At 51.1% G+C, this 14,717-nt stretch overlaps 1 protein-coding gene across 1 annotated transcript in view; it reads right to left on the bottom strand.

Moving 5' to 3' along the window:
• The window catches only part of CRISPLD2 (cysteine rich secretory protein LCCL domain containing 2), a 62,012-nt gene that overhangs the window by 38,092 nt on the left and 9,203 nt on the right, over positions 1–14,717 (bottom strand). The window contains exons 2-5 of the mRNA XM_081031433.1: positions 8,265–8,579; positions 2,721–2,839; positions 1,418–1,550; positions 856–971 (exon numbers count right to left, since the gene is read on the bottom strand). Coding sequence (XP_080887559.1) covers positions 856–971; positions 1,418–1,550; positions 2,721–2,839; positions 8,265–8,504 — 608 coding nt within the window. The 5' untranslated portion in view covers positions 8,505–8,579. The remainder of the gene's footprint in view (positions 1–855; positions 972–1,417; positions 1,551–2,720; positions 2,840–8,264; positions 8,580–14,717) is intronic.

The following is a 14,717-nucleotide window of genomic DNA, read 5'->3' as shown; positions in this document are numbered from 1 at the left end:
GGTGCTAGGATGGCGGCCAGCTCAGCAGCCCACGTGCAAACCGCAGACCGTAAACTGGGTGAGCAGTTCTCTGAGAATCAGCACATATTTGTCTGATGAGCGATGGAGGTGAATGAATAAAGGGATAAATCACACACTGGTAACATCAGGATATGTAGAGAGAAAGAGGGGTTAGGATATAAGGACCTGATGTGGTCCCTTCTGGGAGGGGAAATCTAAAGATGCAAAAAGTAGGTCTAGCCTGAAGAGCTGTTTTCTAGAATGTGATCTGCTGCATATTTTTCAGAGAAATAAGCATGATATTGAGTAATAGTGCTGTGGCAGACCCAATGTGTTGCTCAGCCAAAAGCTATTCCTGCTTCTGATTTGTTCAGGTAGTCCCTGGAGGAGACGCGCAGTCAATTGGGGCAGTTTCACTGGCTGAAACCAATTGGGACAAGCTAATTGTTCAAAGCCAATGGGGGCGATCGTGATCCCCATTGTCTGAGAGTGGTCTAGTTCTGGCCGATGACACAAGGAGAAAGTGGGTGAGAAAGACCTAATAAGAGAGCCCTTTTCTACGATTCTCCTCCCTTCTGCTTGGGAAGATATGATGCCCAGTGCTTTGCAGCCATCTTGGGTCCCTGAGGAGAGGATAATACAGCAAGAAGACAGAAGGAGCCTGCGTCCTTCTGTCGCAGCTGACTCTACCGAGCTATGAAGCTAACCCTCTTCTTGAATATGGTGTCCACAATCTCAAAACACCTTGTTATGTGGAATAATGGAGAGATGCCGCTGTTGAAGCTAATTTTAGCGGAGTCCTGCACGTCAGGCCAACGCATGCCAACCCATACAACCACGTCGACTTGTTCTTACTTTGGCGAGTAATTGCAGACGAGGTAGACAGCATTCTCCCAAACATCTCCCCAGACGTTCATCCTTCGGCAGGTGTTCACGGCACAGCCAACCTTATTGGTGGTGGCCCAGACAATCTGGAATGACGACACCACGTATTAGAATGTAAGGGGCAAGGCACAGCAGGATGACATCATCTGGTCTGGATCTGGGTGCTGGGGCTAACGTGGTATATGGTGAAAGGGTGAAGGCTTGGGTTTTTCCCCTGACACACCGAAGATCTATATGAGTACATTCATTGAAAAATAAACAAAAAACCAAACAAACAAACCACATACAAGGAAAATACACCAGCCTGTAAAAGGGCCATAGAAATGTCTAGTGCTTGCTCTGTTTCTGTACTTGTGAACGGATCACCCACTGTGCAGTCCCCCAGCTACGCTTTGAGTAGCACTGACTTAAAGAAAACAAGGCAATGAGAGCAGAGGTTTTCTAGTTGGGCAACAATCCTGCAGGGCCAGGTGAGTGGCTAGTGAGCTTCGGGGTGCTGAGCTGAGGTCCCAGCCTGTTCCTCCCGTGTTACCTGTGTGTAGTGGGTACACATGGCCCCAGAGCACCTCTCCGGACACCAGGGGTTGCACTCATGGGGGTGAGGGTAGGTGTAGTCCTTCACCTCGTCATACCAGGACTGCACGTGGAACCCAGGGGATCGATACCTGCAGGGAGAGATCAGCTCGTTTCACCCCGGCCACCGTGCACTCGGGGACCGAGACTGGGGCTGGCAGCACCGCCACCCAGGGGGCAGGCTGAGGGGGCTCCTTCAGGGCCAACAATAGCCCCACAGCCTACCCAGCACCTGCTAGTCCTTAAGACCCACATCGGCAAGGCGTTCACCTGGAGACCCTCTGGATTTCAGGAGTGTCCCTCAGGTGGCCCGCATGCCATCTGTGCGTGCAGGAAACTTGTCCTGGCCCCCCCCCGTGAGTCACTGTTTATGTTAACAATGATGTATTTATGTTCATGTACATTTGGGAAAATATATGCAGCCCATGAACCCCATGTCTCACAGATATTACTGCTAAGGTAAAACTTGATGCAAGACATGAATCCATTTAAAGTCAGTATAGAGAAAAATATTGAGTAATGTAATATTGAACAGGTGATGCACAGATGGGACACCTACCATGGCAGGGGAGGGGCCTGGAATTGGGGAAGTCGCTGGCTATGGGAACCCAGAGGACAGGCCCCCCTCACCCACCAATGGATCGATCGCCGTGACCAGCTTTGTTCCTCAGCTGCCGGAGGCCCCCAGGATTCCAATACAAGGCAGAAAACTCATTCAGGGCACAGAAACCTGCAGGTATGCAGTCAGGTATGCAAACCCTTTTGGAGACTTCCTATTTAGGCTTTCTTACTGAGCCTGCATTGCCTCAGGAACGAGGAGGGCCTGAAATCATCATCGTTGGTGGTCACTGCGCCTTGCTTCAGCGCCATCCACTAGGCTGGCACTGGTTATTTTTTACCAGGAAAGAAAATAAACTGTATGGAAATCCCAGGTTGCCATCACCAGCAAGTGCAAACAAAGTGGTTTCAATAAAGAGAAAGGAAGTGAGGGGGACTGGCCACTTCTGAGTGTTGTGGTGAGATGGGCAGTTAGAGGTCTTGTAACAATTGCTGGCACTGAGCCTCTGTTTCCCAAGACGTAAATGACATGGGTGGTTTCTCTCTCTCAGTGGGTGACCGTGAGGGCTAAATGCGATAACGAACAGCAACCACCAGGTTTATGTCATCCTGGTGACACAACAACTTGCCCAGCCCGGCACACAGTAGGTGCTCAGCAGTGGTGGCCAGTTCACAAGCAAAGGGGTGACCATGGTGGCTCGTACCTGCCCCAGTGGACGGCCAGGTTCTGCCCAATGGACACCAGCAGACTGGTGGGCCCGTGTTCCCAGATGCACTCGTGGGCCCACGCCGCTGCCGACTTCGCCAGCTCTTCATCCCAGGTCTGCAGGGGGACGAGAAATGGGCATCTTCAGAGTCAGGGATGGGTGTAAGAACCAAAAGTGCTGCGACACCCACAGCTGTGGCTCCAGGTAAACCCACTGGCCAATTTCAGCTTCTGTAACACTAGGTTCCGTGCCACACTAGGTTCAGTTAGGTTCCTAACTCAGCCAGTGGGAAGTGGCAGGTCGGCAAAGAACTCAGAGGAGCCTGGATCCAAAGCTGTCTTCAGAGTTCCTACTCAGCCTCTCACTTGCCAGTGACCTTGAGTAAGTCCCTTCTCTTAGCCTCAGTCTCCTCATCTGTGAAATGGGAAAATGAATAAATCCTGGAAATGATGGATGGTGGTGATGGTTGCACAACAATGTGAATGTACTTACTGCTACTGAACTGTACACTTAAAAATGGTTAAGATGGTAAATTTTATGTTATGTATATTTTACTGTTATTAAAAGAAAAATAACAAGAAATATCTTCAACTTGCCCAGTCCTGCTCCACATCCAGCATGGCCCACCCTGAATCAGGGGGCTTGGGCAGGGATCTGGGCCAAAGAATCTGAAGACAGGCTCTACAGCTGGTCCTGCCTCCCAGCTGGCCCAGGGAACACACATGACTTCTCAGGAAAGGAGACATCAAATCAACAAGTGGGGTCATATCTCTCCTGCAGAGGAACAGACGCCAAGCGGCCCTCCGCGCTGACTGCAAGCCAGCTGCTGTGTGCCTCCTCCCAGAGTTATCCAGCTGATGCTCCAGCTCACGGGCAGGTAGGGGCTGTCCCCTGCTCTGGGGAGCCCCGGCTCCTGGCACACTGTACGTGCTCACTGAAGGACTGTCCAGGAAGAACCCTGGGATGCGTCCAGGAATGGTTTACCCCACTGCGGAACCCCCAGATGGAGTGTCATGAAGTTACTCGCTTCCCTCTCCTGCTGTCTTGAAGTCTCTTTCCTGCCAAGATAACCAAGACTCCTCCACATCCGGGGGCAGGTCCTGCCCTCGGGCAGATGTCTCTGGGGAATCTGGGTCACAACTCTGATCCACATCCTATTCCAGCTGCAGGGGATATTCCAGGTACGTTCAGACCCATCTCAGGCTGACAGCGCCCCAGCTTCAGGCCTACCATACCCTGAGCCACTTCTGCCTGGGATCTTTCTCCAGTGTCCAAGCAAAGCCTGACGGGGGGGTTAACACTCCCAGGGGCCACCCTCAGCCAATGGGGGACAGGCACCTGCCTCCCACCTTCAGGAGGGCAAGCTGCCTGCTGCTCCCTTACTCAGTAGATCCTGGCAGATTCCATTCCCACCATGAGACCCCCACAGTGCACCCTGAAGTTGGACTTCCTCCTTCCTGTCTTCTGGACTCATGGATCACCCCACAAATAGCCCACCTGCCCCAAAGTTGGTGAATTCCTTTCCGAGCTGTGGGGAGAGAGGTGGGCAGCAGGGTCAGGGGCAGCTTGCACACACACCGAGATCCCTCTGGAAGTGGCCAGCCAAGGCCCTTCCCAGCATCCAAGGAGGCAAGGCAGAGACTGGGCAGGCGCCGACCCCACCCTAAGGGTCACTGGCTCCCTATTTATTCTGTGCTGTGGATCAAGAGCAGTGTGAACCTTGCTTGCCTCTGGTCTGTGTCCATAACATTTCCTACAGCTCAAAGGGGAGGGGAGCAGGAGGGCGAAGGTCAGCTTAGGGAAAGAAAGACATGCCCAGCAGGGTCTCTGGGGGTTAAAGGCTTTTGAAATCATGGCTGGAGATGTGCAGACTTGACGTCTAGTCTGCAACAGGACATAGCCAAAGGAGAACCCGCTCTCCCCTCCCTCCATTCGAGGCTGAGTAGCCCCATCTTGGCCCGTCCTCGCCTCCCACCCTCCTCTTGGCTCCAGCCACGTTTGCTACATAGTAGGACTTCAAAACAATGTTCCCCAAACAAAGGGGTACAGGCCTGGCACTCACAAGTCACACACTCTGTTGATCAGAGTCCTTTCCTCAGCAGTGTTACATGTCTTGACTACCATCCAGAATAATGCATGCGTGCATGAATGAACGAGTGCATGTGAGATGAAGCCCAGATCCCCAGCTCACGCCAGCCTTCACTGACCTGCCCCAGTCCCCATCTGCCCTTTCGCTTCTCGCTCAGCCTGTGCTTTCCCAGCTAAAGATCTGCCCTCCAACTAGTCCATGTGCCTCTGAAGGAAAGGCACAGGGGACATTCTTTATCCCTCAAAGAGATGATGAGAGGAAGGAGAAGGGAAAGAACAGAGCAGTGGTGAGAGCATTTGTCAGCTGGACCTGGGTAGGATGCCAGGTTCTGCCGCTTGCTGGCTGTGTGACTTTGGGCAAGTGGCTTCACCGCTCTGCGCCTCTGTGACCCTATTATCTCTAAATGAGATAATGGTGCCTGCTGGAATAGGTTTTGGGGAAAAGCTGAATGAGAGCAGACATCAAGCTTCCAGGTGAGGTGCAAGTTAGCCCTCGGTAAACACAAATATTAATTTTCTCAAGCATCTACTAAGTGCTAGGGGCAATGCTGGGCCCTGTACCTCTGGAGGGCCATCATCTGAGCGCCTGCCACTTACCAGAGAATATTAGCACCATTTTTAAAATTTAACCCCCACAACAAGCCCTTGAGGTATGTTTTATTTTTCCATTGCTGAAGACAAAAAAAAACACAACAGAGAGGCTAAGCGAGGTTAAGTAACTAGCCTAAGATCACACAGCCAAAAAATTAGAACTTTAACAACCCAGCCTTATCTGGCTTCCACGGGTATCATCCTGTCTGCATGCTGTCACCACGTGGTAGACCCCTCCACTAAAACAATAATAACAACAGTATAGCTAACATTTATTTAGTACTCATCATGCATTATCTCATGGGCTCCTCCAAATTACCCTATAGAAAGGTACTTTTATTGTCACCATTGTGCCAATGAGGAAACACAAACACAGAGAGGGTAAGTAATCTGCCCAAAGTCACACAGCTATAAGTGGCCTCTACCTAAACCCAGGTAGGCGGGCTCCAGAGCCTGTCCACTTATAAATATTCAAAATGGGGTGTGTTAACTCTTTAGAGTTTTAAAATCCACCTTTCAGTGCTGAGGCTATTTCAAAGGACTTTGGCTAGAAGCTCCAGCAGGCAGGGCTGAGCAGGAAGCTACCTTTTCAAGACACGCTCAAATCAATGCCACTTGTTTGGGTAGAAACGGAGCAGAGGGGCAGCACTGGGCCTCAGATGCTGGCGTGAAGGGGCTGAGCCCTGACCGCCTTCCCTGCTCCACGGCCCCTACCTGGGGGTGTCCCCTGAAGGCTCAGTTTCCCTGACAGGTAGGCTGTTTAGACCTAAGAACCCAGATCTCAACTCTAATCCTGAAATATCATGAAGTAAGTATGGCAAGCTCATTACGGGCTGTCCAGGCAACCTGACCTTGCCTGCTGCATACTAAGTTCCTTTCATTTGCCCCGAATCTTCCATACAAACACTAGACAAGCGCAGTACTGCCAGGAAAAGACCAGCAGAAACCCGGCCTGTTCCAACGGAGGCAGGAGGCGGCAGGCAGCTGGAATCCTGGGGGGTTGTGGTTTAATAAGCATCAGGCCAAGGAAAACACCGGCTCCCTGGTGGGAAGCATGCAGGCCTTTGGGGTAGGAAGGGCACAGGATGCAGGGTGACCTGTCTAGAGAGAGGTGCAGAGCGTCCTTTCCCCACGGGGACTGAGGCCAAATGACCTGGTCCTGAGAAGGGTGTGGGAGGAGTCCACACTGAAAGCCCTGAAGAAATCTCCCCTAATTTCCTATATCTTTAACGCAACAAAGTTCTGCACAAGCTGCGCCATGAATTTAGAAAGGGTACCCACTCTTCCTTCTAAAATTAGCACAGCCCCTTCGGAATAAATGCCCAGACGATTTTCTTGAGGGAAAAAAGAAATGTTTCATAACAAGTTCCCAACAGACAACCTTGCTCATGGGGCCCTCTCCAGATGGGCAACCCATTCATCTGCCTGACAGCTGTTGACAGGCCACCTCGTGTGGGCACAGACAGGGACAGGGAGGGGCTTGCAGGCATGCAGGATGGTCCCTGATCACGATGAGTGCTACCAAGGTCAGGGCACAAGGCAACATGAAGAGTGACAGCTGAGTCTAGAAGAAGGAGAGGAGTGTGACCAGGGCTGAGGGCTCCAAAGAAGTTAAATAAGGAGGGTGATGACGGGAAAGAGCTCCCGGGGGCTGTCACACACACATCATCTTCAGAGGACACCCAGCAGACTTCTCTGGCTGAAGGGAAGGGAGGGAAGCAAGTCATCAGGACAGATAGGACACCTGATAGAAACCTTGGATGTCAGGCAAGAAGTATGTGGGCTCCGGCCTGGGCACCGAGGCCCTTAGAGGCTCCTGAGCTTGAAAAAGGATGGAAGAAAGGGAAGATTTAGGAAGCGTAACATGATAGCAGGATTCAGGATGGGCTGGAAGAAGGCAAGAGGGGAGGTGAAACCACTCGAGGGCAGAGACTGTCCTACTAATCAAGGTGAGACTGGCACAGGATGGGAAGAGAAGGTGGAAAACGCTGGAGAAAGAGTCACAGTAGCTGGGGGTGGGGTTTATTTAAATAGAGTACAGAGTACGAGCTAAAATCACGGTCCCGGAATCAGCTGGACTCAGGCTTGAATCTGGCTCTGCCACTACCATCTATGTGACCTTGGGCCTCAGTTTCCTAATCTATAAAATGGAGAAATAACTGCACCTACTTTCTAGGGCTGGGGGATGGGAAATGGCACAGACAGCAATGGAGGAGTGGGAGTGAAGGCAGGGCAGGAGGTCTGGACGTGGGAGACCTGGTTGCCCCTTCTGATCCTAAGTTTGGGATTTCTCCAGAGGGGACCGCCCCACACCATCCCTTCTCTTCCTTTTCCTTTCAACAGACACCTCATCTCACAGACTCGGCCACAGTTGCTTCTCAGACAGAGAAGATGCATCTAAAGAGCTGGAGGAAGACCGAGCTGGCACAACAGCACCAGTAATACCATAGCCCCACCTGTGAGGTCTGCGCTGAGTCGTCACAGGAACTAGGAGAAGACGAGATTCTCAAAGTGGAAGCTGAGGCTCAGCTGGCTGATGCCCAGGGCACACAGCTAAGAGGTGGCAAAGCTGGGACTGAAGCGGCCAGCGCCCAGCCCGGAGACCATCTCCACTCCACCTTCCGCACGGCTGGGTGGGAAGAGTCAGGGCAGGGACGTGGGCTGAGCTCCCAAAAGGTGGCACAAGGAGCTGGCAAGAGGCAGTCTCTGCTGAGGAATTCAGGGCTACTGTTTCAGTGGGGTGTCAAGAACAGAGGAAGGGGACCCTCTTCCGCCTGGCGACCTCAAGCCTGCCACACACTCAGGGGGCACCACAGATGGTGCCAAGGCCTCCCGACCTCAGGGGGGAGGGCCAGCACTCACCATGTACTCCATGTTGGAGGCTGCGGGGTACACCTGGCCCCGCAGTTTATTGTGAAGCATGAGGATCTCTTCCTTGTCCGACCTGGGGATGGCCCTCCGGACCCGGGAGTGGGGCTCGTCCTGCTGGTATTTGCTGAGCAGCTTCTCTAAGTGTGTGACGTTGGGCAGGAAAAAGCCTTGGGTTCCACAGACCAGCAGCACCAGCCCCAAGGGGATGATGCCATTCAGAATGCAGCTCATGGCTTCTCTCCAGCAGCAAGAACTGGGGTGACAGGTGGCCTGGGCTCCCGAGGAAGAGCTGGGCACTTGAGAGCTCTGAAAGGAAGCAGAGGGCAGCAGGAGAAAAAGTCCGTCATTATTAAACCAGGTACAGGGTTGACTTGAGCAGTGAACAGAGAAGGCAATATTCTCCCCACTTTGCAGATGTGCAAACTGAGGCTCACAAGAACTAAATGACTAAGGTCCCACAGACAGGAAGTGGTAGAGCTGGGATTCAACCAAAGGGTTTCCAGCAAGGTAAGCAGCCCGGACTCCACGTAGGACATCCTGGCACAATCCCTCCTGGACTCAAGTTCTCTTGTCACCATCTTTTATAATTTCTAGTCAGCATTTCTCCTCATTCAGCCCTCAGCTGGGTTTATGGCCTGAGGTAAGCTCTATCTCCTGCTCCCCAGAGAGATTGATAAAGTCATTTCACATCACCAAAGAATTACTTTGAACAAATGTTAGTAGCCAACTCCCTGGTCCCTGTGAAGTAAGACTCAGTTTACCAAAAGTGGTTGGCAGGCATCCCAGACCCACCATTGCACAAGATTCCCGTATCATGGCCCTTCCAACAGCGCCACACACTCTGTCGTCCCACATTCTGACACAGTCACCCAGCCCCAGTCAGGGGCCCAGATGTGTGCTCTGCCAAGAAACAAGTCACCTGTGGATTTGATCCTTGGAGGAAGTAACAGAGGAAAGTGGGAGGACCTCCAAGGGGGACCTGTGTACTCTACTCTCATCCCCCAAACCTGTCTGGCAAACGCATTCAACAATCAAGCATGTGGCTTCCCTCAGCCGGCTGCTGTCTGACAATGAGCCTGTTAGAGACACTGAGTGTTATCCTTTGTCTGCTAAGTTAGTGATTCACAGGGGTCGTTAATACCCAACCAAGGCATCAGGATAGGTCCCTATTGTGGGTTGACAAAACCAACAGCAGTGCTGAGGGGACAGAAGAAGACAGAGACCAGGACTGCTGGTCCTTTGTGGCCCCATCTTGGAGCTGCGCTTCCTAAAGAGAGTTCCTGGAACCTTAACTCTGACACATGCGGGGCTGTGGGGCCACGTCAGTTGGGGTTCACCCCTGTCCGAAATTTGTGGTGCCAACTGCAGTGAAGAAAGCTCCCTGTGAAGGTAATAAGAGTGACCATCTTAATGGTCCTTCCTTGCCTTTTGGGCTAAAAATCCTTTTCCCAAATAATCCTCTTACTAACTTTTCTTCCCTTGCACGTATCTTAGGAAGAACTGTCTTAGTCTTAGAACATACATACTAACTTTAAAATTCCCAGGTCCAATTTGATTAGATGAATTTTTGCTGTGCCTTTTGTTCCGAAAAGCTTTCCTGAGCATCTGTGTGAGCTGGTTACTTCATTCACATCATTTTTCAGTCCCAGGACAACCTACTCCTGTTTTACAGATGAGAAAGCTGAGGCCTAGCATGGCGATGAGACAAGCCCCAGGCCGTCCTGCTGGAAAGTAGAGACACTGAGACTCGAACTCAGGTGTGATGACTCCGAGCGTCCAGGATTTTCCATCCTGCTACCCTGGCCCCTCTCTCCCTGGAAGCCAGGGGAGTCACTTCCACTAAAGGACCACAAACGGTGGTCCTCCTCTGGGCTGTCGCTGGCGTCAGAAGACAAAGCTGGCCGTGAGTGAGAGTGTTCCTTTACATCTCTGATCTCTGCTTTACTCTCAAAGGAGAGCCGGTCAGCCACCCAATGACCTTGACTGGGCGCCTATTTCGTGATGGACCCTGGGACACGAAGATGAAGAGGACACTGTCCCTGGCCTTAAGGAGTTACCAGTTGGGCTGGGGAGACAGTGAGGAAAGTCCCAGCCTCAGCAGCAGCACCGGGGGCTGGAGGAGGGGGCTCCTGGGTGAGGAGGGCGGCAGCCGCAGCTGGATGCTGACCCACCTGGAGCCCCGAGAGACTTGGTCCTTTCTCCAAGGCTCCTCCGGTCTCCACCCACATTAGCAATGACCAGGTGTTTCCTATCGTTTCCCCGAAAATAAGACCTAGCCGGACGATCAGCTCTAATGCGTCTTTTAGAGAAAAAATTATATAAGACTCGGTCTTATTTTAATATAATGTAAGACTGGATCTTATATAATAATATATAATATAATATAATATAATATAATATAATGTAATGTAATGTAATGTAATGTAATGTAATGTAATGTAATGTAACGTAATATAACATAATATAACATAATATAATAATATATAATATAACATAACATAATATAATACTGGGTCTTATATTAATTTTTGCCCCAAAAGATGCATTAGAGCTGATGGTCCAGCTAGGTCTTATTTTCGGGAAAACACAGTAGTCGAGCTGGGACTGAAAGGTGGCAGCAGAGGAGGGCATCCAGGGGTAAGATGCAGAGTGGGGCAGGGAGGGCACAAGCCGGGACGGGCAGAGCCGGGAATCCCAAGAGACAAAGCGGAGCTGAGGAGCTATGGGAACACGGCAATTCCCATCTCCAGCTCTGGAAGCTCTCCAGAGTCCTGACCAAGCCTGTGCTTCAGATAAAAATAACCACCATCCAGAGGGGAGGCCTGGCTTTCTTTGGCGTGGGCCACACGTGGCCTCCCTCCTAAGGAGTTCCCTTTGGGGCACAGCCCTAGGGACAGCGGAGAGGACTTCTGCGTGCTCACTTGCCCTACTGGGAATCAAACCAGGAATGCAAAACCTCTCTGGGTCCCTGATGGCTCGCTCACGTTAGTCACACCACCATATAAGAACATTTCCCAGCTGCAGAAGGCCAGGCTGAAAGCAATGCCAGAACACACTGACGCCGGATGAAGCTTTGAGATGAAATGAGAATGGGGATTGACATCATGGATCATCTGCTCTGCTATCATGAGAACACTCAATTTGCTTTCCTCTACAGTAAAATAACTTGAGGGGCAGGGCACCTCCCAAGGCACAAAATGTGAATTTCTTATATGACTCAACTATGACTCAATTTGACTAAAACCTGAGTTTGGTTGAAACTTCCAGGGGGCACAACTCAAATGGCTATCAGTAGACTGTGGACTAGTCGTGGGGGAATATTACATAGCAGGTAACAGGAATGAACTGGAGCTTTGTGGTGTCAGCATAAATAAAACTCACATACCGTGTTGTGTTAAAAAAGCAAGTTATAGAATAGTATGTAATTGTACTATTTATGCAAATTTCAAAACATCTAAATCATATTTTGCATATGAGTCTGTCCATAGATACTATATGTATATATTATACACACTTATATGCACTTACTTATATCCACATACATCTAGACTTGTCTGTATATTTGTGTGTTTGTATACATCTATGTACATGGGGGGGGTGCGCGTATGTGTGCACGTGCACGTATTTGCCTGGTAAAACTAAGACTGACTCAGACCAAGTTCATGGTAGTAGCTGACTCCCGGGTGAGGGCAATGGAACTGGGAAAAAGAATGTGAGGATTTCATCTTTCTCTTGAATATGTTATTTCTATTTTAAAACCTCAAGCAAATATGGAGGTGTCAATTTCTGTTCACTTTAAGTAGGCGGGCCGAGTTGGCAGGAACTTCGGTGGTCACCAAAGGACGCCAGTCTGCAGCCCTTACTTATGGCAGCCCTAGCAAACGGATACGTGCATCAGAGAAGTGGATGAGCAGGATCAGGTTCCAAATACCCCACCGGCCGTTGTATGCATAGAGGCAAGAGGGAAACAGAGGCAAATTAGGAGGCCAAGGCAAGGAACCAACTGGAACCTGGCAGGGACCTCAGGGCTGTCTGTCAAATCAACAAGCTCACCAGCTGAGGCCTCTTCACAGGCAATGGCAGCTCCCTTGGCCTGTGCTGACCATTCAGCCTCCACTGCCCAAACAGCGCAATTAGAACAGGATGGGAAGAGAAGGCCAACGCACTTCAGTCCCTTTTCCATTTTTCAATTAAAACAACAACAACAAAGAACTTTCCCCAAATGAGACACACACCATCCAAAGCTGCGTGGAGCCTTCCAACGACAAGTACCTGCTCCCAAGGGAGGCTGGCGGGGGGTTTGTACTAAGGGACACCTACAGTACACCAGTTGTTGCATTTCTCAGTTCACCTCCTAATGACCCAGAGGTTTGGGTTCCACTATCCCTGAGGCCTCTGGGATTTACAAGGTCATACAACTGGCCAGCAGAAAACCTGGGGTTGGAATGCAGCTCCATTTGACCTCAGAGCCCTTTCTTCCTGGCACCTTGCTATCCCCAAAAGTGGACTTCCTTCCAGATTTCCTGTGACCACCCATGCAGTGGAGGGGCCCCCACCAACAACCCCATCTCCCTCTGCAACCCTGTCGCCTTTCTCTGCCTCCTAGGCAGACTGCTGGGTTCCGTGGAGCCAAGGCACTGGCGGCCCAGGTCAGACAGTGGCTCTGTTGAGAAGGCACCAATGTGTCACCACAGGGGAGAGAAATCTTTACATCCTGGTGACCTTTTACGGAAACACACCCCTTTCATGGGGCTTGGCCCCCATCCAACCTCCATCTGCTGATGCCCCTTTGACTCAAATGGGACCAGCTGACCTCTGACCCCTGGCATGAATGGGTGATCTCTGCAGAGCGCTCTCCACCTACTGGGGTCCTCGCTGTTTTCCTAATGTCCTGGAGGAGCTCGCAGTTGAGTACCTGGAGAGTGAGGCCCATACTCTTTGGCTCTCCACTTTTGACCCCCAGTTGTCCTATTGTTGCCAGTGGCTCGAGGAACAGGCACCCCCAAAGGCATTTTCTAGAGAAGCCTGCTCAACACTCTGTCACCCCTGGCCTTGTACCAACAGCTTGAAACATCCACCATAGATGGCTCTACGATACGGCAGAAATGCTTTCTGGAAAATGTTCCTCCCCTTTGCAAAGCCAAACCCGTAAGACCACAAATAAGGTAAAGACGCTGAGGTCTCATGGGAACCGACCAGACATCAGGCCACAGAGGAGACGCAAAGGGACCGACAAGGCTTTCAAGTCCCAGAGTCAATAGGAAAACCCAAGCCTGACGAACAAAAGTCACAGGAGTGAAATTCTTGTAGCATAGCCCAGAGCTTTCAAAGACATTTGGAGTCTGCCAGGGTAGTAGCTGCTTTCAGCCCCATTTTACGGAAAATAAAACTGAGTCCAGGAGACACTGCCTGGGATTTGTGAGGCTGTGCTGCTCGTGGGACCAAGACTTGAAATCAGGCTTTTAGGGGAACTTTGGGGGAACTTTCAACCTGCTGTTGCTATAATGTCAGCTCTACAACTGCCCCCTCCACCCCGGCGAAGACTCTAAGTGTACATAGGGGATCAGCAGGTCCTCGTGTCCCCAGTCTAGCAAGGGGTCTCCTGGGCGATGTTGTGACCAAATTCAACTCTCAGGAACAAGTGAAAGAAAGGGAACGTGGTTTGAGTTCGATGCGTCATCTCGCCCGGCCTCCTTTGCCAGTGTTTAGGAAAGTCTGCCAAAAAGATGAATCTTAGCACTGAGCCTGTCAGCCATCAGCTCCGACGCTGTGCCAAGCTCTCTGCTTTTGCACATGCTGTTCCCACAGCTCATCCCATGACCCCAACCCACCCCCTCCCCTGGCCCAGGCTGGGCAGATTAATTCCTGCTCCTTGCTTAAGACTCAACTGCAGGGTTACTGCTTAATCACGCTCACAGACCTGTCGGGCTCATTCATGGCTGAATTGCCAATGTCTGCCAAGTCGGTGTTCAATAAATATTTATGGAATGAATGTGTGGCTCTCCTCTTCCTCCTGAGATCAGAAGAGCCGTATAAGGACTATGCATATACATTTACATGAAGTTGGCTTCTTTGTTACTGCCTGCAGCTTGGGTTCTCAGGGACCAGAGCCTGAGTTCAATTCCTGACACTGCCCCTCACTAGTTGTGTGACCTTGGACATGGCATGTTGCTTCTCTGGGCCCCAGTGTCCGCATCTGTAAGGTAGCGGGGAATGATAGGTCTTGTCAGCCATGGGCAATTCAATGGTGAACAGGACCAGTGGGTCTGTGGGCGTGATTAAGCTCCAGGAGGCTTCCAGGAGACAGTGACTCTTCAGCTGAGTCTTCACTGAGGAGCAGGGATTCATCTGCCAGCCTGTGCTGGATGAGGGGCAGGTTGAGCCGTGGGGTCAGGAATGAAGGAGAGAATGAACGTGAGTATTATAACATGACCGTGTTAGCTA

The sequence above is a fragment of the Rhinolophus hipposideros genome (assembly GCF_964194185.1).
Source record: "Rhinolophus hipposideros genome assembly, chromosome: 21".
Taxonomy (NCBI): domain Eukaryota; kingdom Metazoa; phylum Chordata; class Mammalia; order Chiroptera; family Rhinolophidae; genus Rhinolophus; species Rhinolophus hipposideros.
The sequence above is the reverse complement of the archived record's forward strand: the minus strand, read 5'-3'. Positions and strand labels throughout refer to the sequence as shown.